This window comes from Ovis canadensis, chromosome 13, assembly GCF_042477335.2.
Source record: "Ovis canadensis isolate MfBH-ARS-UI-01 breed Bighorn chromosome 13, ARS-UI_OviCan_v2, whole genome shotgun sequence".
Taxonomy (NCBI): Eukaryota; Metazoa; Chordata; class Mammalia; order Artiodactyla; family Bovidae; genus Ovis; species Ovis canadensis.
In genome coordinates this window covers 51,757,143-51,784,149 of record NC_091257.1, presented here as the reverse complement: position 1 = coordinate 51,784,149, position 27,007 = coordinate 51,757,143, and the positions used below count along the sequence as shown (strand labels likewise).

At 38.7% G+C, this 27,007-nt stretch overlaps 1 protein-coding gene and 1 pseudogene across 1 annotated transcript in view; one reads left to right on the top strand and one right to left on the bottom strand.

Annotated features, from left to right (window-relative positions):
• The window catches only part of RAB18 (RAB18, member RAS oncogene family), a 28,382-nt gene extending 14,514 nt beyond the window's left edge, over window positions 1-13,868 (top strand). The window contains exons 3-7 of the mRNA XM_069547757.2: window positions 3,498-3,559; window positions 7,543-7,615; window positions 9,261-9,379; window positions 9,454-9,520; window positions 12,603-13,868. Coding sequence (XP_069403858.1) covers window positions 3,498-3,559; window positions 7,543-7,615; window positions 9,261-9,379; window positions 9,454-9,520; window positions 12,603-12,778 — 497 coding nt within the window. The 3' untranslated portion in view covers window positions 12,779-13,868. The remainder of the gene's footprint in view (window positions 1-3,497; window positions 3,560-7,542; window positions 7,616-9,260; window positions 9,380-9,453; window positions 9,521-12,602) is intronic.
• A 12,090-nt stretch (window positions 13,869-25,958) lies between these two features.
• Window positions 25,959-26,519, bottom strand: LOC138416845 (adenine phosphoribosyltransferase pseudogene; annotated as a pseudogene).
• Between the last annotated feature and the right edge of the window lie 488 nt (window positions 26,520-27,007).

Below are 27,007 nucleotides of genomic sequence, written 5' to 3'. Positions count from 1 at the left end.
ATTGTTGTGTTTTGGTTTCCCATTCATTGGTATTTCTTTGTGGTGCAGTTAATATGCCTTTGGTAAATTTTCATGTCTCACTTATTGCTTATTTCAAAGGCCTTGTTGATTATATTACCTAATTTTAGCCAATTTAACCTTTATAAAATAGGCCTGTGCCTAAGGAAAGATTCCTGCAAAGGAACAGAATTGAATATTGTATTAAAAATGCAAGCCCAAATGAACAATTAGAGAAAAGCTGAAGCAACAGTTCTGTGATTTTATAGTTTATGTTAAGAAATATATGTTTGATTCTTGCCACAGAACTCCTAAACTACTGGATTTCCTTTTTTATTATCATTTTTTGCAATTTAAATCTATTTTTAATTGCAGAATAATTACTTCACAATGTTGTGTTGCTTTCTGCTATACCCTTGGATTTTCTTAAGTGATAAGATCATTAAAGATGTCTTTTGTTTATCTATTCTTTCTTTCCTTTTATTCCTTTTTTTGGCTGCACCACACAGCTTATAGGATCTTAGTTCCCCAACCAGGAAGTGAACCCAGGCCCCAGTAGTGAAAGCACCAAATCCTAATCTCTGCACTGCTAGGGAATTCCCAGGATGTGTTTTGTATTTTCATAACAGGCCTTTTTCAACTACACCTGAATTTATATTACTGATGTGACTTCTAGAAAGCCTCTAAGCCTAGAGGAAAACCAACCATGTGATTAAAGGGTTGGAACTTCAGCTCTAGTTTACCTTCCTTACTCCCAGGGTGGGGCGAGGAGCTGGAGATTTTGTTTGTTTAATCATCAAAGGCAAAAGATTTAACCAGCCAAGCCTCCATAAGGAAGCCCATGGATTCAGAGAGTGCTGTGTTGGAGACCACATGGAGATGCTGGGAGGATGACATGCGTGGAGAGGGCGTGAGGGTTCTGCCAGCCCCCACACTGTGCCCTGTGCGCCTCTGCCATCTGGCTGTTCCTGGGTCGTGTCCTTTTCTAATAGAATGAGAATCTAGTAGACCAGTAGACTGTGTTCTGCATTCTTTGAGCCACTATCTCAAGTTAATCTAACTACTATCTAAATTAATCTAAGTGGAAACCTCTAGTTTATAGCCAGTTGGTCAGAAGCACAGGTAATAACCTGGACGTGAGACTGGCCTCTGATGTGGGGTGTGGCAGTCTTGTGGGACTGCACTTTTATCCTGTGGGATCTGCCTTTTAATGTCAGAAAGATGATGTCAGAACTGAATTGAATCGTGGGACACACATCTGGTGTCCCCAGGAAGTCAAAGAATTGGCTGTTGTTGGGGGAACCCTGCATATTGGCTCACAGAAGTGCTCAGTGCTGTAGAGGAGGAGAGACAGGAAGGAGTCTTTTTCCTAAATAGTCTGCGTCTTTTATGACCTCCTTGTTTGTCATCCACATGCGGTTGAAAAGATAGTTTAATCAAATACAGTGAGAAGTTGGCAAAATCAAATTTATCAGAAAGATTCCCACTGCTGCCACCAATAAAGGCAAATTAATAGCAACTTGCAAAATACAAGATCCAGACATGGTGAAAAGGCAGATTGAGCATGTAAGAGCTAAAGGGGTCAATGTCTGCACACGAGATTCAGCAGAAGAACCAAGGGAGGATAAATGGAAACTGAAGGTCCTGGGTGTAGATGAAATACCCTTTCAGGCTGCTTGTCTCTTAACTTGGATGGTGGGACTCCAGGGGGAATGTTTCCTGAGGGTGTTATCTGTAGGTTTCAAATCTGTCAGAAGAGTAATTTAGAGACAGTTATTCAGAGGCTGTCATTAGACTGCCAAGAAATATATGCAAGAAAGTATAAAAGAGAAAGAGGAAGGGGGAAGGGAGGAGAGCACAAGCACACTGGAACATGCAGTTTCTTTTCCTGGGTGGAATACATAGCTGGAGGCTAGCAGGAAGGCCAGTGTGCCCTGGGGCATGTTGTCTTAGGTGTTTAAGGGAAAATAAGTTCTTTGTATTTTCTTTGAAGAACCTTGAGAATTTAACTATAGAGTATATATGACAGGCTGTCTCTATGAAATGTCTACCAATTGCCTTCATTTAGTACCTTGACCAAGTCAAACCATTTTTCTCGTCTGCATTTTCTCAAGTTTTTTTTTAAGCAAATATAAGTAGAATGTAAAAATTCCATATTTTTAATATAGATGGTGTGGCATATTTCTTTATATAGCCCTGGTGGACACAAGATTTTTTAACATAAAAATTTTTTTTTGTTTGGCTACAAAGAAACTACATTTAGGCTACATCCTTGGACTTTTGCAGTCAGCACTGTCCTTTAACTCATGGTCGCCTGACATTCTAAACATGTCTTTATCAACTTCCTTATCACCTTAGCCCAAAACACCACAAACTGTTGTTTTAAAATCCTTGGCAAACAGAAGGAACTGGTGTAATGCATGTTTTGAAATGCATTTTATTACCTCATTTGTGTATATAATGGATTACCAGAAGTCATCCAAGAATTACTAATATATTTCCATATTGATGATGGATGTTCTAGGAAGCATTTAGTATATGAGCATGTATATATATCATGTTAGTTGTGGCTGTCCTGAATTAATTGTGACAAGCTAAAATCTTTTGAAAGTTTCTTTCCAAGTGTCTGGAGTTAATGTTTTCTCTGGCCAGTGGGAGAGGCTTCTCATTATTTCTGACACTGTTAAGACACTGGGCAGTCACTGCTCGTTTAAGCCAGATGGCATGTGTCAAGTCCTTTTTCTGGGGAGGAAGAGGTTTTGCAGGGCTGCTGTAGTGAACCCTTATGACGCCTTATGGAATTCGTCTTCTGTTTACATAAATCAGTGCTTATAGATTCTCATTGCTCCTTGAGCACTCCTCTTCACTTATGAATATTCTTAAAGGATTGGGCATAAATGTTTTTGTATGTAAATTCTCTTTTTGCAGTCATACAGCAGCAAGTGATTATTGATAAAGTTACATAAAACGAATACTTTTCTTTAGGACAAAAAGAAAGACAAAGAATTCATAACGCAAGGAGAGAGTGGCTCTTTTATAATTTTACCAATCTTCCAGGTTGCCCACAGTCAGAATCTGATTTAGGGTGTTGGCCAGCTATGGACAACACTCTTTAATGATAGCTTAGAGCACCTCTGGTAAAGTGCCCTCACCCACCCCTCAGCCAGAGATCTCTGCATTAGCACTGTGAATTCTAGCTCTTGACTTTTAATACGCAGTCAGTCACCACCTTACACTGAATTTCTTTTTTTCTTTTAAGTGTTTTTCGAGAAGTACTGGTGGATGAATGAATTCTACAGGCATTTGGTTTTCATTTCCCTGATTAAATCCTAAGCTGCTAAACTTTAGTGACACTTTTCCTTTCGTTTTCACATCCATAACTAAGAATTTGGATGTGAATTTGGGCATTTAATAAAGTGGCTTTTTTCTTTCTTGGTTTTCTTGATAATTGATTTTTAAAGTTCATTGGAATTCTTATAAAATTTTTCGTTTTTTTCAAGGTGTTGATTTTAAGGTGAAAACAATTTCAGTGGACGGAAATAAGGCAAAACTTGCAATATGGGTAAGAATTTTTTTAATGTATTTTGTATAAATATTAAACTTGTACTTTTTGAAGATGCAAAGATCGATGTGTATAGTGTTCTACAGGAGAATGAGCAATTTGTATTAAATAACTTGGGAGATTTGATGCTGATTACTGGATAGACAATAAGTAGTTATGTTTTATAATTCTGTAATTAGGCAGAGACCTGTTTCACCTGCTCAGATTTTTAAAATATGTAGCCTCTTCAGAATATTTGAAAGCAGTGTTTTTTTAAAAAGTCATCTGCTGCAGAGAATCATTTTTATTGAATGTGTTTCTTTGAAGCTTTAAAAAAGACAAGTCACACTGAACTAGTGCTGCAGGCAGCTGTTGCAGAGAAGGGAATGAAGTCATACTTAGAAAACATGATTTTTCATGTTTGTTAGTGTAAATATCTATAGCACTTGAGTTTGCCAACTTTGGATTTTTTGAGTACTGATGCCCAGTGTGTACTTACTGGCTTCTTTTCATTTGCCTGTGAACCCAGCTGTTCTCGTCCACATTCTCTGTGAGTCGACCTCTCCCTGGCAGTGCTGAGTATGGATGCACTCGCTGTCAGAACCACCAGGACACCCAGTCTCTATCTGTCTGCTCCTTCCTCTCTCCCGCCTTCCTGTCTCTCGATCTAAATGTGATTGCTTATATAGTAAATGTGTTACATATAAAATGTATAAAAATATACTCATCAGATCCCCACATCTGCTATAGTTAAATATCTCAGTATATTTTTATAAGATGATAATCACATTAGAACTGGTCTGCAGTCAAGTTGAGTTATACTTCATCGTGGTGGTTAAAGAGTAAATGCTGGCTTGGTGTCAGTTACAGATTGAACCAGCAAGTGTTCATGCATTGTATGATGTCATTCATATTAATGACATTCTCTGAATGGCACACTATTTCTAACACGCATTTTATTCCAAATGACTGTGTGTCTTACAGCTTTTTTTCCCCCCATTAATTTCTTTCTAAGATACAATGTTTTACATGATTGTAGCTTGTTTGACCATTCCCCTAAATAAATACTTACTATCAATCAGTACAGTAATGCCTAACAGAAAATAATTTGGAAAATGTTGGACTAGACCACAGTAAAATATATGTTGAAGAATGCTGTCCTGAAGTGGAACCTGATTTCCCATGTTTTTCTTGCTTGATTTATAAACTCTTCTGCCCTTGCTCCTGCTTTGAGAAATAGTTCAGAGTGGGATCTGAGGTTTGATGGTTGCTGTGAGATCTTACTTTCATACAGGAGGTTTTTTGTTTGTTTTTAATTTACTTTCTAGTTCCTGCTCAATGAAAATACTAGCTGGCAAGTATTATTGAAGTGACATCTTTATCATAAGTTTATCCCTATTTTTTAAATAAGAGAGGCTTCTCCTGATTGTGAGGATAATATAGTCTCATTCTATTGATAAAAAAGGATAACCAAAGAAAATTAATAATAGAGAAGAAAGTTCATCTTTAGCCAACATGTGTATTTTAGTGAACATTCTATAAAATAGGTTAGACGCGTGCACATTGTCACACATGTGTTCACAGCAATTTTCCAAAAGAAAGGATTGTATTTAAATCCTTTCACCTGCTTGTCCCTCCCACGCCCCCCCCCCCCCCCCCGCCGCCAGTGCACACGTTGTACTCACTGTTCTGTGTCAGTACAGAAGTCCATCAGTTTAAATGACCATTTGTATCCATCTTATGACTATAATTTAGTCAGCCCTCAGTGAAAGATATTTACAGTGTTAATAGTTTTTCACAAAGATCATCAGTGCCTTGGTGAGCCTCCTCATCTTTACATCTTTGTGCACTAGTCCAGTTACTTTACAATGTATACTCAGAAAGTGAATTATTGGCTGAAAGAATGTGAAGATTTAACATTAAGATTTAGGAAGAAGGTCTTCTGTACTATATATTGTTAATGTTTCTCATTTTTGCCTCTCTGAGTAATAGTTTTTCACTTATATGTGCATTTCTTTTGATTAGTGAGATTTTTCTTATATATGATTATATTTTAATGAATTTTCTTTAATATGCTTTGCCTTTTTATATTGTGCTCATTTTCTTCATGATTAAAGTCTTTATGCAATAAAGACTTTCATGTCTTATGCCACATTTTTTCCACTCTTGTCATTTGTCTTCAAAATCTTAAGATGAGTGTTTCTTAATATTCTCGTATGTGTAATACTAACTCTGTTATATGCTGCAGATTTTTTTCCCCTAGTTTGTGATTTACCTTCAAATCTTGTTGAGGATGAGTGTTGGGGGCAAAAGGGGGATGGTGAGTGTGGTGTTGGGGAGAGATTCTTAGGTCATACCACGGTTTTAATCTTTCCATGATTGAATCAGTCATTTTCCTCATGCTTCTGGGAGTCCTGTCATATATAGGAGGGCCTCCTCAGTCAGTGTTAGAAATATATGAATCTGTTGTTTCCTCTCATTTTTCTGTGGTTTTATTCATATATAAATAAAATCAATTCCTCTCCCTGTTGGATGCACCTCCTGGGATTACTCAAGTAGAATAGCTGGGCCTCACCCTGCTCCTCTTCCCCTGATGGTGCGGCATGTTCATCAGGACCTGCGTGGTACACATCTTCTCTGCATCCTCCTGCTCTTCTGCTCCCCAGTTTCTGTTATTTAGCCTTTCCAGCTTTGTCCATTTCCTCTGTCCATTTCTGTCTCTAATATCCCTTCTGTCTTCTCCCATCAGAAAATAAAACCACAGATAATAAACTTTGCTTCTTTTATCTTACAAAGATGTTATTACTCTTACTACGAATTCCTGTTTTGAAGGCAAGCAATAATCTACCTTTGACTATTTATTGTATGGTTATCATAAGTCCTGACCCAGCTGAGCCTATGCTTGCCCCATAGCTAAACCCACACTCACAGTCAGAGGACTGGTAGTTGTTGATGTTTGATGTGTCTTTATTTTTCTTCAGGTCATTTTACATTAGCAGACTGCAGATTTTTTCTTTGAAGGCAAGATAGTAAATGTTTAGTCCAGCCCCAAGGTGGACCATACGGCAGTCCATGTGGCAGTACACAAGTGAATGGGCCTGGCCGTGTTCCAGTCAGACTTTACTTAATAAAAGCTTATGTAATGAAACAGGTGATGCGCTGAGGCAGCAGTTGCAGACTGCATATTTGCATAATCTTAGGTAGACTTGAAGCCACAGCCCAAGGATGGTAGAAGGAAGACAGACAGAAGGAACCAGGCCCAGAAGAGGCTTGTTATAGTTTTCTTTTTCTTTTTTTTTTTTCCAACAAAATTTGAGCAACTGTCCTATGGCAAGCATTTCTCAGGCTCTGGGGTTAAACTGGTCATTGAGCTGAAAAATTCTCTTCCATATGAAATTTACATTTCCTAGCTAGTATACATCTTATCTTATACCCCAGGTATGAGTCAGAAACATAATAAGGAGTGGTTTGGTTTTCATGCGTTTTTCTGGAAGAAGAGACCTAGAAAATATTTTTAAAAGTACAACCTGAACACTGCTTATGTAAAATAAAACACCCCTGTAATTCTTTAACAGTAGTTCTCAACCTTTGACTCTATGTTAGAATCACCTGAGAAGCTTATTAAAGCTTCTCTCATGCCCGTATTAAATCAGAATCTTTGTGAGTTGAACCTCAGTATCTGTATTTTTCATTTCCCAGGAAATTTTATTGTGCCAGATTTGAGAACAGTGGCTTTCAGTGAATGGTTTTCGTATGTGATAAAAATCTTGAGTCCAAGTGGTAGAAAATCTGAACTTTGTTACATTTTTTCCTAGAGATGAGGCAATACTTGTTAATTTTTATGTAGCATTTGTCAGTAAAAGAACACATCTTATTTAAATTTTAAGTTTTAAATAAGCTTGATGTTTTAACCATGCTGTTAACTTTCTACTCTTATATTAATATTTTGAAGATCTGTTATTTATCCAGTGTTTTGTTTAATAATAATTGATTGTCACTTTTAGGATACTGCTGGTCAAGAAAGGTTCAGAACATTAACTCCCAGCTATTATAGAGGTGCACAGGGTGTTATATTAGGTAAGGTTTTACTTTACTGTTTAAAATATATTGTTGTATTACTGGAATTTCTGATTTTCCTGTTTGTGAAGGTCAGTAATTTTTTGCTTTATTTTTCTTTATGGCTGCTTTTATGTGACTTTAATTTATATTAACTTTATGTAATATTAGGAAATATTTAAACTTTTAAAATTTTGTTTCAGCCCTTTGTCTAGCAATTAAAAAATAAAGATCAGAAACATGTAATAAGAAGTGGTTTGGTTTTAATGCATTTCCCCAAAAGAAAATACATAGAAAACATTTTTAAAAGTACAGCCTAAAAATTGCTTACCTATATTAAAACACCTCTATTATTTATTTGGGTTAAAAGCAGGTGTTGATGAGTACATAACTGAGGACCTGTCCTTGTGTCATTGATTTGTCTTAGAGTATTACCAGAAACTGATCTTCAGTTAGCAGCTTACTGATATTTACTGCTAGATTATAATGGAAGGAGTGTTGGTTGCTTAGTGGAATCTGTTTTATTAGTCTTGAAAAATAGCACAAAGCACTTAATGCTATTGATTTATAATCCCACAGAACTTAAAAACCAAATGTGGATTTTCAGTATAATTTGTTGAAAAGTGCTTGTTCTTAATATTGCTGGGAAACTGTCTAAAATGAACACTGTTCAGCTGTAGGGAGAGACCTCATTTTATATCACAACTTGTGAGGCTTTGGTTTCATTTCTGTTAATTTGACAAGTGACTCTCCGTTTTGGTTCAGTACCTCCTAAGTTTAGAAAACGCTTTAACAAATTATTTCATATAATGCAGAATGATGAACATGTAAACAGAGGAAGACAATCAGGGTTCCACCCACTAACTTTTTTTTTTTTATATTTTGTGTTGAGGTATAGTCAGTTAACAGCGATGTGATAGTTTCAGGTGATCAAAAGGCTCGGCCATACATACACATGTACCCATTCTCCCCCATACTTGCCTCCTATCCAAGGCTGCCACGTAACATTGAGCAGAGTTCCCTGTGCTATACAGTAGGTCCTTGTTGCCCACCCTCTAACTTTACATATGTTTTCAAATTTGCAAATTCTGGTCCTTGTGAGAAATAAGTTAATGGGTTCATAGATGCTTAAATTTATGTAAAACTTATTTGTATTTTGCCACAGATTTGGGTCTAAACACCTTTTAGCTTTTAGACAAACCTTTTTTCATATTGGGCTTCCCTTGTGGCTCAGCTGGTAAAGAATCCACCTGCAATGTGGGAGTGCAGACCTCGGTTTGATCCCTGGGTTGGGAAGATCCCCTGGAACAGGGAAAAGCTACCCAGTCCAGTATTCTGGCCTGGAGAATTCCATGGACTATGGGTCTCAGAGTCGGACAGGACTGAGCAACTTTCACTTTCACTTTTTTTATTGTTATGAAGACAGCTATTTCATTTCTCTAACAGCATATATTAATTAAATTGAAGTGTGTATATAAATGCATTGTTTAAAAAATAGACTTGTTTCTTCCATTTGGATCGGTGGACATTGATTTTTAAAGCATTAACAGCTTAAAAAAACAGACTTGCCTTTATAATAATGTCAGTTCCTAGTACATATCAGCAGTACAATGTCATTGCTTCTTGCTTTTGATATTTATTTAATAAATGATTCTTTTTATTTCAGTTTATGATGTCACAAGAAGAGACACCTTTGTTAAACTGGATAATTGGTTAAATGAGTTGGAAACATACTGCACGAGAAATGACATAGTGAACATGCTAGTTGGAAATAAAATTGATAAGGTGAGAAGTCAGACACTTGGCAGTTTGGCTATATATTTTGATAGCTTTTCTTAATCTTTGCTTTTATCTTTTAGGAAAATCGTGAAGTTGATAGAAATGAAGGCCTGAAATTTGCACGAAAGCATTCCATGTTATTTATAGGTAGGTGTGTGACTATTTATCTTTTCATTATTAATGGAAACGTTTTTAAATGGAGTTTCTGTTACATTCTTCTCTTTATGAACCATAAAAAATCTGTATTTAGTTCATAGCTGTGCTATAAAACTAGCTAACTGTAGAACTAGGTTCCTTATTTTTCCCTCTGTAAAAAAAGAACAGGATCAATGTGAGAGTGTATGGAACACAGCACATGATTCTCTCCTCCCGTGACCCAGTGCTGTAGGCGTGCGTACCTGCTGGGCCATGTCCTGCCAGCACCATCATTGTCAGAAATGCTTCGTTTGAGGCCCTAGCCCATAGGTTCTGAATTAGAATCTGCATTCCAACAAGATGGATTTGTATCATGCTAATATTTGAGAAGCACTGAAGAGCAAGGGTTGGCAAGCTACAGCCTGGACCAGATCTGGCCCCACCATTTGTAAGGAAGCACACCGTGCCCGTGCCCCACCATCTGCATTATTGTCTATGGCTGCCCTTGAGCTTTGTGGCAGAGTTCAGTCATTACATGGAAACAATATGGCATCACCACCCAAAATATTTACTCTCTAGCCACTTACAGAAAAAGTTGATTGACTCCTGGTCCGGCAAAGTGGACTGGCAGTATCACTTGGGGAGCTTTTAAAAATTACAACTCTTTGGGCCGGCCTTACGACAGGTCTGAAACAGAGCCTTGAAGGCAGTTTGTAAGAAACACCCTAGCTGGTTGTGATGTGAAGCCAGCTTTAGGAATCACTGTTTTCACTGTTCCCACTATATGAACCTGGTAGGAATTAGGAAGTGGAAATGGGAGAACATCATATATGGATAGAAGTGAGCTGGTACAAATGGAAAGTATAGGAAATTTTAGAATGGGCTTGAGTACCACTGCTGCTGCTTACTTGCTAGGTGTCTTCCATTTCCATATATTAGTTTGTTCAATTAATATTTATTGAACACAGAATAGAACAATGAACAAAATGGTCCAACTCTCTGCCCTCAGGGAGCTTACTTACATTCCATGGTGGGAAGCAGACTCGAATTCATAACTAGTGCTCTGCATGAAATAAAATGTTGTAAGGGGAAAGAGAATGATGAGGGTGGGAGGAAATAAGGAAAAGTTCTTTGAGAGAGCACCATTTGAGCAAGAATTCATCTAGGTAGAGAGCATCTTATTCCTGAGGCAGGAACCAGTGTAATGTGTCCAAGAAACAAAAGAAAGCTTGTGGACTGGAACAGAGTGTGTTTAAGGAAAGGTTGGTGATGATGGAAGTTAGTGTTGGACTTCCTGGGATATGGTAAAGAAATGAATTGTCTTTCAAGTGTGGTAGAAAGCATGGGAGTAGTGCTGTGGTTTGATATTCTTTTAAGATTCATTTGACCATAAGAAGCAGAAGCAAAAGGCTAAGTACTTACAGTGACCTTGATGGGCAGTGCTGGGGGCTCTGACTGCAGTGGGCAGTAGCAGTGGTGGAAAGTTGGCAGATCCGGGAGACACTTTGAGGGTAAAGCGGTCAGGTGGGTAGGCTGGGTGTGCAGGGTAAGGAGAGAGCAATCAAAGATGGGTTCAAGTCTGTGGCCTGAGCAGCTAGGTAAATGGTGGTGCCGTCAGTAAGATGTGGAAGGTTGAGACAAGAGCAGGTTTATGCAGAGGAGCAGGGACCCAAGATTTCTGCTTAGTCATAAGAATGAACTGTCTTTGAGAAAGTGAGTGGACATCATGGTCATTGGCGTTTAGGTGGCATTGACAGTCATGAGATTAGAGCAGTCACTATAAGAAAAGCTGGATAGAAAAGGGCTGAAGATTGAACCCTGGGGTACTCTAACAGTTAGAAGTCAGCAGAAAGAGGAGGTGCCAGGGAGCAAGGTTGTGAACAGTGTGCCAGTGAGAGAGGAGCAGCAGGAGTGTTCAGCTGTCTTGGAAGTCAAGTGGACAAAGTATTTAACGGAGGAAGGTGACCAGCTGTATCAAATGCCACAAGATGTCAGATAAGAAAAGGACATTGGATTTGACAAGCTAGTGAGTGTTGGTCACCTTTAAAAGAACAGTTTCCATGGAATGGTGGAATCAAAGGCTAATTAGATTAGTTTGAAGAAAAATTGGAGATAAAATGGTAACAACTTACATAGATAACTCTTTATTACCGTTTTGTTTCAGAAGAGAGTGGGGAAAGTAGGTGGCTACTAGAGGATAAGTGGGCTGGAGGGCAGGTTGGTTAGTCAGGGGGTGAGTGATTAATAAGATGGACAGTAATTTTGGTGGGCTTTCAAGCTGGTTGGTGTATAATCCAGTAGAGCGGGTACATAGTCCTTCAGTGAATGAGGAGGGTTGGGATCCCGGGAAGTAGACAGAAGGAGGGCCCCAGCCGGCAGCCGGGAGGGTTCACCCATCGTAACAGGAGTGAAGGCAAAGCCTAAACACAATGCGGGTGGGTTGGTCAGTCTGTTAGTGGGGTGATCAGTAGTTCTTGTCTGATTGTTTCTGCTTTTCCCAGGGTAAAGCTGGATCATCAGCTGAGGTAGAGGAGCTTTAAGATGAAGACATAAAATAGTCATCAGACTAGGAAAAAGTCAGTGGGAAAACACAAGATGAGAGAGCAGTCCTGCGTATCCACATGGGTCTCCTGAGCATAAATTGAAAATGGAACTAGTGTTCACAGTTTGTATATCACTTATGCAACCACCTGTGGCTGTTCGTTGCAGGCACAGAACAGCCAGATTTATTGTTTAACTTGGAGCTTAAATTTCCTTATTCTAAAATGAGAATGATATCTGCTTCAGAGGCTAATTTAAGAACTAACCAAAAAATTAAGAACTTGGGCACACTTACGGATATTTGAGTAGGGCATTAAAATGTACAATTCTACCACAAAATGTTGAGCTTATATACTGCTAGTCTTATGGATAGAATTTAAATAGCTCAACTTTGAGAGTTGCAGGAGATTCACTAATATTAAACCTGAGGGGAGAAATCATATATATATAAATATATTGTCCACTGATATTTCTGCTATAATAGTTTTCCAGAAAAACATAGAAATATGACTAGAAGAGAATATACTTCTTGACGTTTTTCCTTGAATTTCAGAGGCAAGTGCAAAAACCTGTGATGGTGTGCAGTGTGCTTTTGAGGAACTTGTTGAAAAGATCATTCAGACCCCTGGACTGTGGGAGAGTGAGAACCAGAACAAAGGCGTCAAGCTGACACACAGGGAAGAAGGCCAAGGAGGCGGAGCATGTGGTGGCTACTGTTCTGTGTTATAAACTCTGGGAAATGCCAGCTCTTGCGTATTTGATCAGATAATGTCATCTTTCTGCATATAAACTCTCTAACTGCTATTTTAGGGACCTTGCAGTTTGCACATATTTGTTTTGTATCATGGCAGTAAATATTTGTGAGAAAGCCCACTCATTGACTTTTCCAGGTAAAACGTAAGCATGCAGTTTGCAATCTGCAGTTTTTTATGTAACATAAAATAGGTGTACCTTTATAAGTACATTTGATTTTATGATTTACATTCATCATGTGATTTTTTTAAAAATCCACCTCTCTAGTATATGTTGATACAAGGTCTAGTTTTGGTCTCCTTTTCGCTTAAATATTTATCAATTACTGAATTAATTGGTATCATAGAACTCCCAGGACCACTGGGAGATACACAGATGTCATCAAACCTGGCAGATTTCCCTTCAGGAATAACAAAGAGCATGATTCCACAGCTTTCCTAGGATGTTCACTGACGGATTCTCTTTAGTACTAAGCAAAATCCTCTCTGCAGGATGTGGTCGAGGCCAATTTATAATTAAACCCCCATTTGTTCTGATGATACTTCTGAATTAGCATAAATATGTGAAAGAAGTTTGGTCTTCCTTGACTTGAGGAGTAGCTCATTGCTTAGCTGGAGTTTTAATTCTGTGATGTGTACATGGCTTCATGAGCCTCTGTGCAGCATTTTGGGTTGTGTGGTATTTGACAGAATGGCAATAAGATTCCCCCATTGGGTTCCAGAAGGACGGGAGTAGTATGTTTGTGTAACTCATGTAGCACTTATCACCTTTAAAACCAACACCTTTTCCCATAAATGTTGGTGGTGTTTGTTCCGGTACTTCAGTTATAGCTTGTGTAATGTTAATGAATATCTGTATCTTATGACTTCCATAAATGACTAGTTGATATTCAAAAACATATTTCCATGTTTTGAGGGTTGGGGAAAAAACACTAAACTATAATTTGAAAAAGGCATATTGCTTCCAGATTTCAATATGTATGGAAAAATACTGTTGCAGTGAAAATCTTGGTACAAACTTGTACAGACTAATAAATCTTTTACACAGTATTCAGTTTTGTAACCTCCTCCTATTGTACATTGTATATTTTTTTCACTCATGTATTATTTAATACGCATTGATCTCTGCTGTTTTAAGCTTGCAGATAAGTAATTTGCCCTTTCAGGCAGGCCACTTTAATACAACTCAGTAAGATTAATAAGAAATACTAATTTCTGGGCGGTTTGTTCTCTATATACAGTTGCAAACGATAAACATTTTTGTGGGTCACCTTTACAATGCCTGTGGTAATAGACTGAAATGTATATCTTCACATAAGAAAACATTCTACGTGGTTCACACTTCTTAGACTATATTACATGGGATTAAAGGTTTTATGCGTTACATATGTTTTTACAAAAAATGAAACATATACTACTACTTTAATGTTAGAGAAAGATAGCTAACACATGTACTTAAGATATGTTGTTACATTAAAACTGTAGATTTGTATATGTGGTTTCTGTATTGACATTTCTGTTTATTGCTATTTGCTCCTTGAGCCATAGAAAATTCTTCCTATGCATTGGATTGTCTTTATTTGGTCAGAATTTGGATACATATGAGTCACTTAACTTTTAACAACTAATTTTGTTTGATTTATATTGTAACCTTTTATAGTTTTTTAATAAATCTAGCCTGCTTTCCCTAGATGCATTTGTACAGGAAGTATTATACATTTCCTTGTTACTCTCATCAGCTGAGGAAGTCCTGAATGTTATACTACTTCCTATATTCTGTAGGAATATAGAATATATATATATATAATATATATATATAAAACTCTTGTTGCAAGAGTTATTCTTGCTGCAAGCTTCTTGTTTCATAGTGTAGGTTTTCTAAATGAAGTAGTTGTAATAGCTAAAAATTATCACTTAAATAACAGGATTTTGTCGGTTCTTCATTTCTCAGTCGTTTGAGGTTGAGTGCCTTTTGCAGATGGAGCAAATTAGAACGATTAGAAGTTAGGCTAGCCACTCCAGTGTTCTTGTGGTTCAGCTGGTAGAGAATCCGCCTGCAATACGGGAGACTGGGGTTCGATCCCTGGGTTGGGAAGATCCCCTGGAGAAGGGAAAGACTACCCACTCCAGTATTCTGGCCTTGAGAATGCCATGGACCGTATATAGTCCATGGGGTTGCAAAATGTTGAACACGACTGCGCAGCTTTCACTTCACTTCATTCTGAATTCTGGGAATACTCATATAGAGCTAAACAAACAAATTCGGTTTATATTAAGAGGGATAGTTAACATTTATTGAAGCTTCCTTGATGTTGAGCCCTGTTCTAAGTGCTGGTTTATCTTATTAAACCTCACAGCAACCTTGAGAGATTGGTTGGTGCTGCCCATTTTAAAGATGAAAATAATAAAATACAAATATTTTAAGGAACTTCCCAAAGATCACAAAGCTAATCAGTGAGAATTGGATTTCAGTCAAGGCATCTTCACTCCTGAGTCCATGCCCTTAGCCACTGTTCCCTTTGCTGTGGCTAGTCACTAGCTTTCTGTTTTAAAATAGCAGGTTTATCATTCTTTTGTTATGTGTAATAGGTATATTTCAGATTTTTTGGTTATAGAGTAAATCCCATTGATATAAACCAACTGTGTAAGTCATTTTACCTAAAAGGTAAGGTAGTAGGGTAGGTGGTCTCCTAGTTCTTTACCTCCTCATGGTGGAATGAAAATCTTTGACCTAGAAAAGTCAGAGCTTATGGCACCTTAATTTCCTGTTTATAACTGGACATGAGAAAAGTTATTAAATCTGGGAACGGCCTTTTGCTCAAAATTAAAATCTAGGGGATGTTTTCATTTCAGGTACTCAGCTGCCATGTACAAATTCACACTTGACTTTCTAACTGAACGCAGTGAAATTGGTCTTGATTTTGATTCATTGTGATTCATGTACTCAAATACACATAATTACATGATTCTGTTCCAAGTGTGGAATAGCACAGACCTACCTCATATCTATAATATATTTAAATACAATTTAATGTGTCTTTTTTTCTGATTTTCAGATGAAGTGGGATAATCCTCTTGATCCTATAGGTTGTAGATCTTTACAGTACTCAATCCTTATGATTCTATATTTTGAGGTTCGTTTCACCAGTCATACTTAGGAGATTTTTGTGTCCTTCATTTATTTTCCCTAGTTAGAGATAGGAATAAGATAATTTAATCAGTTTTAGATAATTTTATACTAGTTCTGACCCCAGCTATGCTGAGGGTAATCAACTATAGATTTCAGCTTGGATTTTGTCTAGAAATGTTGAAGAAGAGAACGGAAAGAAGCCAAGTCAAGATCTGGAGATAGGTATATAGATTTACCCAGAAATCTCTGGGTATTTTTTATTGTTGTTTGTTTGTTTTTAATAGGAACATCTGTCAGGTTGGAGGAAAGGAAACATGACTCAAGTTCTGTTACATTATGGCCTTTAAGTTTTACTATTTGTTGCTGGCCTTTTGTTTCATGTTTATGAATCAGTAGTGTTTCTAGGGGTGGTATAAGCTTGTTTCATTGCCTCTTAGAGTTACAGCTGTTTTGTCACAGACGTTTCCGGTAGTGGTTGAGCTTTTAGTTTTCATGGGACCTGCTTCCTCACCATCTCTCTCACACACAAGCAGTGTCTTTTTCTTTCATTAACCTGATAAATAACAAAAGTATGCAATTTTATTGTATTTCTTTGATTACTCGTGTGGTTGAGCACTTCTAGTATTTCATCGGATATTTGTATTACTTTCTTTTAATCCTTTTTCATGTTATGTTGTGGTCGCCCATCCACCTCCTTCTCAAAATACCATCCCCTTTTTCTTTGGATAACGGCCCTCCATCACACATGCAGTTTGAATGGGATTGTCACACCGTCAGCTCCAGAGCTGACCTGGTTCTCTTAAATCAATGCCACTTGCCCCACTCCCCCCAGTACGTGGTTCAGGGATGGGTGACAGACCCAGATCAGGCCACTTAGTTACAGCATGTTTGCTAAGCCTCCCTCAGGAACTGCAGAAGGTGACACTTCATTGGAGATAATGTGGTGTGATAACTCTGAACTTGCTGTAGCCAGTTTTTCTGATTTAAAGGAGCCAGCTTGAGGGCTGTACTAAGAAAAGGGAGTTGGAGTTCGAGCCTTGATGAAGTCTGGAGTGTCTGGATCAAACTGCACCTGAAGTTAGCCTTATTTCTGGACTTCTCACTTATGTGAGCCAATAAATTCTCTTTTTGTTTAAGCCAGTTTGAGTTGGATCTTTTTTTCTTGTAATCAAAGCTTTGCTGTGGTGTATGTGGTCTTTGTGGGGACTCTTCCTACATGGAGTTCAGTGTGTTGATCACTATCACTTGAAAAGCCATTATTCTTAAATAATTTAATATTTTAGTGGGGTTACTTTCATAAATTTTTTGTGGATATATACAAGTATCTAATTTTAAAGCAAAGGAGAAGAGGGTGGCAGAGGATGAGATGATTAGAGAGCAGGACTGACTCAATGGATATGAACTTGAACAAACTCCGGCAGATACTGGAGGGCAGGAAAGCCTGGCTTGCTGCAGTCCGTCGGATCACAAAGAGTTGGACATGACTCAGCAACTGAACAACAGCAGTATAATTTTGAGGGCTTGCTTTATAGGGTCTTCTGGGGTTTTTTTGTTTAATTTCCTGTGTCATCCTAACACTCACTGTCCCACTTTCGTCCCTGAGATAATCATTGTTACAATCTGGCATGTGTATCCTTTCTGCTATATGCATTATTTTACTCTTGCTATTTTACAAAAATGAGATTATCTGTATATTCGTCTCTGCATATTGCTGTTCTTACCTAACAGTAAATGAAAATCCCTTCAAGCCAATTTGGATACATCTAGCGTCTATTTCCGGAGAAGGCCATGGCACCCCACTCCAGTACTCTTGCCTGGAAAATCCCATGGATGGAGGAGCCTGGTAGGCTGCAATCCATGGGGTCGCGAAGAGTCGGATGCAACTGAGTGACTTCACTTTCACTTTTCACTTTCATGCACTGGAAAAGGAAATGGCAACCCATTCTAGTGTTCTTGCCTGGAGAATCCCAGGGACAGCGGAGCCTGGTGGGCTGCTGTCTGTGGGGTTGCACAGAGTCAGACATGACTGAAGCGACTTAGCAGCAGCAGCATCTCTTTTGGCTCCCCAGGTAGCACTAGTGGTAGAGAATCTGCCAGGGCAGGAGACACAAGAGATTCATGGTTTGATCCCTGGGTTGGAAAGATACTCTGGAGGAGGGCATGACAATCCACTCCAATATTCTTGCCTGAGAAATTCCATGGACAGAGGAGCCTGGTGGACTACAATCCATGGGGCTGCAAAGAGGCACGGTTGAACATACACAGCATCTATTTCAATGATTTTATAATATTCAATGCTGTGGATTATCACAGTTAACCATTCCTCTAGTATTGGGCATTTATGGTGTTTCCATTTTTGCCTTTGCAGATGGTGCTACAATAAATACCTTGTATGTATACCTTTTTGTTTCTATGGGATCCAACTTCTAAGAGTTGGGTCTATCGGCCAAAGAAAATTTATTTTTTTATTTTGATGTGTCTTGTAAATTGCCTTCCAAAAATCTGTAACCATTTACATTTCTACTAGCAGTATGTAAAGATATCCCCCCCTGCATTCACCATCAGGAGCAGGAGGTGTCCTCAAGTTTTAAGTTTTGCCACTTCAGTATTTGTAAGATGTTAGCTTACGTTAGTTTGCATTTTCTGTAGAGCATTTTTTCATGTTTGTAGGCTATTTGGAGTTGCTCTTTTTTGGAATGATTATTCATATCCTTTGCCAATTTTCTATTTCAGTTTTTTTTTTTTTTCCTGATTTTATGATGTTATATGAGCTCTTTATATAGTACAGATGGGATTCTCCAGGCAAGAATACTGGAGTGGGTTACCATTTCCTTCTCCAGGGGATCTTCCTGACCCAGGGATTGAATCCGGGTCTCCCACATTGGAGGCAGATGCTTTAACCTCTGAGCCATAGGGAGATACTAACTAGTACAGATACTAACCCATATATTTAAGTTTTAAGCATTTGTTTCTAACCTAGTGTTTGCTTTTCAGTTTGTTTATGCTGTGTTTTCTTACAACTTTTAAAAGTATTTTATTATACCTTTTGGGTTCCTCAGCTCTTAGACTACATGCAAATCTCCTTAACCTCTTCTGAGACTTTTGTTTTAGTTTTTTCTTTTTAAACCCTTAATAACTTAGAACTCACTTTTGCTTATGACACAAGGTAGGGAACCATCTTGTTTTTCATATGGGAGCCAGCACTTCCCCACTGAGGTGAAATAATCATTTTGCCCTTGGTAAAATTCCCGTAAGTAGTGGAGTCTACTCTGGCCTTCTATTTTAGTTTCTCTTCACCATGGACGGTTATGGATTTTAGTGTGTCTAGATCTCTTTAATCCTGTGTTTTGATTTATGCTCTAAAAGCATTCTAAGAAGGGCTTTGCAGGTTTCATTAGACAACTCCAGAGGCCCGACAAAACCAAAGTTTTCATGGTAGTGGCTCTATAATATGTTCATGACTGATAAGGCAAGTTCTCTCTCATTCTTTTTCAATTTGTTTTTTGACATACGATTCCTTCATTTTATCCTATGCCCATTTTTCCTTTTTGTGGTCTCTTTTTTTTAAACAGAGGAGTTCTTTATAAAATGTGGTAAGAGTACTAGTCTTTTGTCACTAATATATATTGCTGAAGTCTCAGAATTATTTGAATTTGTTTGAAATGTGCAAAGTTAAAAAAATTAAGTAAAACTTTAATTATGAAACGAATTCTTATTGGAATCACTTGATAAATATTTCTGTGTTAATTATGAGAAAACTGATCATCTAATGGTAAGACTTGCCATTAGGAAACGAGATACCTTTCTATTCAGAGTTTATGCTATTTTTATATTTATACTTTTAGGTACATAGGTTCTGAACCTTCTTTTTAAAAACTATTCCTAAAACCTTTTTTTTAAGTGTGAATAAAGTTGGTCTTCTAATTTTGGAATCTATGTAGATGATGCTAATAAGGAAAAGCTATTAACTTCTGTCTATCCAGCTGACTAAATCAATTTGGTACTTTGTTCTAAAATAAGATTTCGTTCATTTTCTAGGTAAAATAGAGAAAATATAATTTGTAATTTTGTCATCTTTCAGTCACTAAGCCATGTCTGACTCTTTGCAACCCCATGGACTGCAGCACACCAGGCTTCCCTGCCCTCCACTGTCTTGCGGAGTTTGCTCAAGTTCATGTCCATTGAGTTGGTGATGCTCTCTAACATTCTTATCTCATCCTCTGCCATTCTCTTCTCCTTTTGCCTTCAAAATTACCTTAAAATGGTAATTTTAATACACATATATATTTATTTAGAGGAAATTACAGCCATCTGTTTAGTTTCTAATACCATTTTGAATTTGTTTTCTGACAAAGTGGAGGAAACCTCCCGTTTCACAACCACTGCTAAGGTCTGCAACCTTCCATTCAGTTCCTGGGTAAGCCCTTCCAGCCCTCTCCCAGGCCAAGGCTCTCAGGCAGGCCAAGCTCTCCCTCAGGGCTACCATTTTCTGCTTTTTTCATATGCAATCATAGACTGGTCTGTCATTTCTATTGATGCTAGCTTCATGTCTTGCAGGATTCATAAACTTGAGGATTCTTTTTCTACATGCTGGAATACTTAATTGTAAAAATGGATATTTCCTGTTTTTTTTAAATTATTTTAATTGGAGGCTAATTACAATACTGTAGTCGGTTTTGCCATACATTGACACGAATCAGCCATGGGTATACATGTGTTCCCCATCCTGAACCCCCCTCCCACCTCCTTCCCCATCCCATCCCTCAGTGTCATCCCAGTGCCAGCCCTGAGCACCCTGTCTCATGCATCAAACCTGGACTAGCAATCTGTTTAACACATGATAATATACATGTTTCAATGCTATTCTCTCAAACCATCCCCCCCTCGCCTTCTCCCACAGAGTCCAAAAGACTGTTCTATATATCTGTGTCTCTTTTGCTGTCTTGCATATAGAGTCATCGTTTATTGCACGTTTCCTAGACTTGGGTCTCAGTTTGTTCAAATTGACAATGAGATAATAATAGTCTCAACACTTTCTAGGGTTTTTCTGAGCACTAAATGAATTAAGACAGTATAAAGCTTGACAGCACACTTAAGTACGTTCGTGAAGGTGAAAGTCGCTCAGTCGTGTCTGACTCTTTGCGACCCATCACAATACATGGAATACAGTCCATGGAATTCTCCAGGCCAGAATATTGGAGTGGGTAGCCTTTCCCTGCTCCAGGGGATCTTCCCAACCCAAGGATTGAACCCAGGTCTCCCACATTGCAGGCAGATTCTTTACCAGCTGAGCAACAGTATGTTTAGCTGTTATTAATAATAGCATAGTTGGTGAACAGGGAAGCCTGGCATGCTACAGTCCTTGGGGTCACAGTCAGACACAACTGAGTGACTGAACTGAATGATAGCATATGTGGTTATTGGTCTTCTCAGTTTTTCTATTCCTAAGTCCTTTTTTATAATTAATGTAGAGAAAACAAAGTTGTTTGGTTTTATTTTTCCTTTGGAGGTTTAAAATTTTTCTGGAGCAAAAGTGGATATACTCATTTGAAAATTAGTTTTGTAAGGTTATAGTTTCTCATTCCACGTGTGTGTATGTATGTTTTCCTTTTTTCTTCAGCAAGTACTTTTCAACAAGCAGAAAGGTAGTGTGGAACAGTGAACTGGAAATGAATGCTAAAGTGATTTCCAAGGAGAGCCATTAAGTGCAAATGAGGTATCTGTTGAGAACGCTGCCAGGTTCCCTGCATTGTGAAGTCCCAGATGTTGTCAGCCAACCTCACATCAGGCTCTAAGGCATCTCATATGTCCCAGCCTCTGAAGTCCAAACCTGCCACCACATCAGGAAATGGTCCAGACTCCTGGACATGAGGCAGTTGTCCTTTTGAGATTCATGTACCTTCAGCCATATTCACAAGGAAGTTTAAGCTACTTAAATATTCCTGTGTGTCACACTCATACCACCTTTTTTTTAGGTTAGAAAACACAAGCAACATCTAAGTTTTCTCTAAAACCACACTAATAAATCTTGCAGTGCTGGGTAGAGATGATAACCATGTACATTAATAAGCATGCCTGTTAACATGTACCACTTGCACAGTTCACTGTTCATTAATAGAAGTACAAATAAACGATTCTTACAGAATGACTTCAGAGTTGTAATACCAAGGGAACTACCAAGCATGAACCTGCTAAGAAAATGTCAAAATTCACTTGCATTCTTTTTTGACCTTAAGATGTTTATCTCACCATGGATATACCGTCAAGTTGTTCAAATTACTTAGTTCATTTGCTCCTGATTATTTTCAATTTTGTCTGTGGTAAAGAATCTGCTTGCCAATCAGGAGATGCAATTTCAATCCCTGGGTGGGGAAGATCCCCTTAAGAAGGAAATGGCGATTCACTCCAGTATTCTTGCCTGGGAAACCCTATTTACAGAGAAGCCTGGCAGTCTACAGTCCCTGGGGTCACAAACAGTTGGACATGACTTAGTGACTAAGAGCAGCAACATAGTGGCAAGAATCTGCGTGCCAGTTCAGGAAAAGGAGACCTGGGTTCAATCCCAGGGTCAGAAAGATCCCCTGGAATAGGAAATGGCAATCCACTCCAGTGTTCTTGCCAGGGAAATCCACTGGACAGAAGAGCCTGGTGGGCTATGGTTCATGGGGCTGCAAAAGAGACACCACTGAGCATGCATGTGTTATCCACACTATAGTTGCTGTACAATTTTTACATACATTACCGTTGTCTTGAGAGTCCCTTGGACAGGAAGGCGATCAAACCAGTCAATCCTAAAAGGAAATCAACCCTGGATATTCATTGGAAGGACTGATACTGCAGCTCTAATACTTTGACCACCTAGTAAAAAGAGCCGACTCATTGGAAAAGATGTTGATGCTGGGAAAGATCGAAGGCCAAAGGAGAAGGGGACAACAGAGAATGAAATGGTTGGAGGCATCACTGACTCAATGGACATGAGTTTGAGCAAGCTCTGGGAGATAGTGAAGGACAGTGAAGCCTGGCATCTTGCAGTTCATGGGGTTTGCAAAGAGTTGGACACAACTTAGTGACTGAACAACAGTTATACAATACAATAAATCACAATTTTAAAAAGTTTTACTCCACTCATTATAAAATAATGGCTATATTCCCTGTATTGTCAAGTACATCTCTGCAGCTTGTGCACGCTTTCTCAGTCACTCAGTCATATAGCATGCATTTTGTAACCCCCTCCCTACCACTGTACTGCTCCTTTCTCCTTTTCTTGCCCCAAGGGTAACCACCGGTTTCTTCTGTGTATCTGTGAGTCTGCTTCTTTTTTGTTATATTCACTAGTTATATTATTTAGGTTCCACATATAAGTGAACAGGCAACAATGGGGTCAATAGGAAATTGATTGGGGGAAAATGGTAGAATCGAAGAATGAGTGTTCCCCTTAGGCCAAATATTTCAGAATCTATATGTTAAAGCCAGTGAGCTGGAAAGACAGGCAATAGTGGAGGGATGCTTGCTAATGAGATTCTGGGAATAAATCATGATTATGAACGTGTGATTCCTGACATATGGGTGAAATTTGGAAGTGAAGGGACCAAAGTACTTGACTGATCCTGGATGTTTTTTCAATCAATAGATAGGCAATTAAATAAGTTCTCGATTCTGTCCTGTTCAGCAAATGTATCCTGTGCCGAACCATAATGATTTGTAGTATGTTTATAAAGCAAGCTTCCCCCCCCCCCCCGACTACTTTTTTTTTTTAACAACTTATCATCTTGGCAATTATTTTATCCGATTAGAAAATAAAGTTCTTTGAAATTCTGATGGGAGCTTCATTACATTTGTGTATTAATTTATAAGCTGACATTTTAAGAAATCTTCCCATCCAGAAACATGGCATATCTTTCCGTTTATTGAGTTCTTATTTTAAGTCTTTCAATAAAATTTCAGAATCTCCTTCATACACACCCCCTATAATGTATTCCTGGGCTTCCCTGGTGGCTCAGACAGTAAAGAATCCACCTGCAATGCAGGAGACCCCAGCTCAGTTCCTGGGTTGGGAAGATCCCCTGGAGGAGGGCAGGGCAACCCACTCCAGTATTCTTGCCTGGAGAGTCCCATAGACAGAGAAGCCTGGCGGGCTATAGTCCATGAGATTGCAAAGAGTCAGACATGACAGCAACTAAGCTCAGCGCAGCATAATGTGTTCCTAGGCATTTTATTGTTACTATCATGTACCACTGTTTTTTCTTATTTTTCTCTGTAATAAAATTTAGTTTATATGTTTCTTATAAACATAATCCTACTGAAATTTGTTAATACTAATCTATTGTTTTTTACTTTCTAGGTTCATAATATTCTCTTTTTTTAAGGTTTATTTATTAATTTTTGGCTGCGCTGGGTCTTCATCACTGTGTTTGGGCTTACTCTGGTTATGGCCAGCAAGGGCTACTTTTCGTTTTGATGTGTGGGCTTCTCATTGCAGTGCCTTCTCTTTTTATGGAGCCTCAACTCCAGGGCCTGTGGGCTCAGCAGTTGTGGCTCACTGGCTTAGTTGCCCTGTGGCATGTGGGATCTTCCTGGATGAGGGACCAAACCTGTGTCCCTTGCACTGGCAGGTCAATTCTTCACCACTGGACCACCAGGGAACTGCAGGTGTGACAATTTTTATTTTACAGAAAAGGAAATAGAAACTCAGAAAAATTAAGTAACTTTTCCAAGGTCACACAGCCAATAGAGTTGAAATTCTGATTCATTTTAAAAGATGTTTCATGGATATCAGAAGTTTAATATATATCATTTATAGAGAATAAAGTTTTATACATTGTTATTTTGTATATTTGAGCCATCAAATTCTGAAAGAGTTGTATTAAAGGGTATTATCATGATAGATGATTTTATCAAGTTCCTATAGAGCTGTAAGATTTAGCTTTATGTTATTTAGTCCATAAAGAAATAGAACATATATATTCTTTATGATTGTATCTTTTATCATTACATAAACTCCCTCGTTAAATCTATTTGCATGTTGAATTTGTTTAACCTGATAATATAACAACCATGTATTCTTTTGTTTTTATTTCATTAATTTTTTCATCTTTATAAGAGAATGTGGATAATGTATATATGTTATTAAGAATAATACGATGAACACCCATTGAGGTCCTACTGTGAATGTGCCTGTGTGTGTATAAAATTTATTTTGGGAGATTTACTCAATTTCTATACAAATCAGACTTGGTAATAAAATTGAAAATAGACTTTTACCTTTAGATTTTCTCTTCCAACTTTGGAAAAATTTGGAGAGTGTGCAAAATACAGGAATTCAGATTTGTTTTCAAATCATGTTAATATCTAAGTGGGGTCAAAAGTAGGTGAACACAGTTATTAAAGTCTTAGTTTTTACACAGATTTGATGGAGAAGGGGTCCTTATTGAAGCATTCAAAGAAGATGTGGAAATACCAAAATTCACTTAGTTTCTAAGAATTAAGATGCAGCTATTGGGAACCCCATTTCAAGCAGGGATGAATATAATTTGTATAAATTGCATCTTAGATGCATCAATTAACTAGATGGGGGGAATGCTTTCACAATCCATACTTATATCAAATCCTCATGATATGCACTTTAAATATCTTACAGTATTTACTATGCTTCCAGTAAAGCTGGATACAAGGAGCTTTTCTTTTTTTCAAGAATGAGTCTTGACTTACAAAGCATAAGCATTAGGTTAGTATTTGAAAATAGAGATCGAAGTAAATTCAGTAGTTTCTCAAAGTTCATCCTTTTTGAATTTTGTTTTTCCCTAGAAAGTTGTTTATTCTCATTCCACTATCAACCAGCCGGCAGCTCCCGGCCATAGGACTTAACAGCCCTAGCAAGGGCCCGAGGGGCAGCCCCACTCTGAAGAAAGTCACTCAGCCATAGACACAGAGCAAGTCCAGGCGGGCAGCCAGTGCCCCCTGGTGGCCAGTGGGGGTTGCTGCATCTGCCCATGCTGGTCCTCTTCTTCCAGGTGGCTTGGGGCTGGGGTCACTTATACTGCAGGAGGGAGAAGAAGGGCGCAGCCCCCCAGCTTCTCCCTGCCCTTCAGTGAGCTCAGCTCCACCAGGCTCACACACTCCAGCAACCTCAGCCTGCAAGTGGCCCTGAAGCTCACAGGCGGCGCGCATTGTTCCACCAGTGGCGAGCAGAACAGCCCACAACCACCACCTTCAGCTGGTCCCAGGGCATCTCTCTAGATTTCCAGTTCAGCCTTCCCGTACTCCAGCGCATATGAGGCGTGCACGGTGTGGGGCGGGAGCTTCCCTTGCTTTCGGATGAGAACGTAGTCCAAGCCCAGCTCCTGGGCCAGGGACGGACCAAATAAGGAAATTGCAGGAGTCTAGGCCCAGCGATGTAGGCGATCCTACCCCTGTGGGCCTTTTTCAGGTGATTCACCAGGAGGCTGATAGAGGCGTGGAAGGAGTTGGGGGCTTTCAGGACGGATGAGATGGCCCTGAACAGGACCCGCCTTTGCCACTTCCGCACGTGTCGTGGGCTCCTCTTTGAATTTTGAGAGAAAACTAGTTTTGTGGATAGATTTCTGTCCATATGACATCAGGTGCTTTGAAAAAACTTAGAAATGCAGCCAAGATACAGGTGCTAGTGGGGAAAAAAAAAATGATTGTCATTGTGTAAACACCAACGTTAATTTTTGCATTGACACGGAAGTGTTTTAAATTCCCTATGACCTAGAACGAGATAGACAAGTTCCCTATTTTCCTGGAATTTATATTCTAGTAGGATGTGAGAGTTGGACAGAGAAAAAAGCTGAGCGCTGAAGAATTAATGCTTTTGAGCTGTGGTGTTGGGGAAGACCCTTGAGAGTTCCTTGGACTGCAAGGAGATCCAACCAGTCCATCTAAAGGAGATCAGTCCTGGGTATTCTTTTGAAGGACTGATGCTGAAGCTGAAACTCCAATACTTTGGCCACTTCATACGAAGAGTTGACTCACTGGAAAAGACTCTGATGCTAGGAGGGATTGGGGGCAGGAGGAGAAGGGGACGACAGAGGATGAGATGGCTGGACTGACTCAATG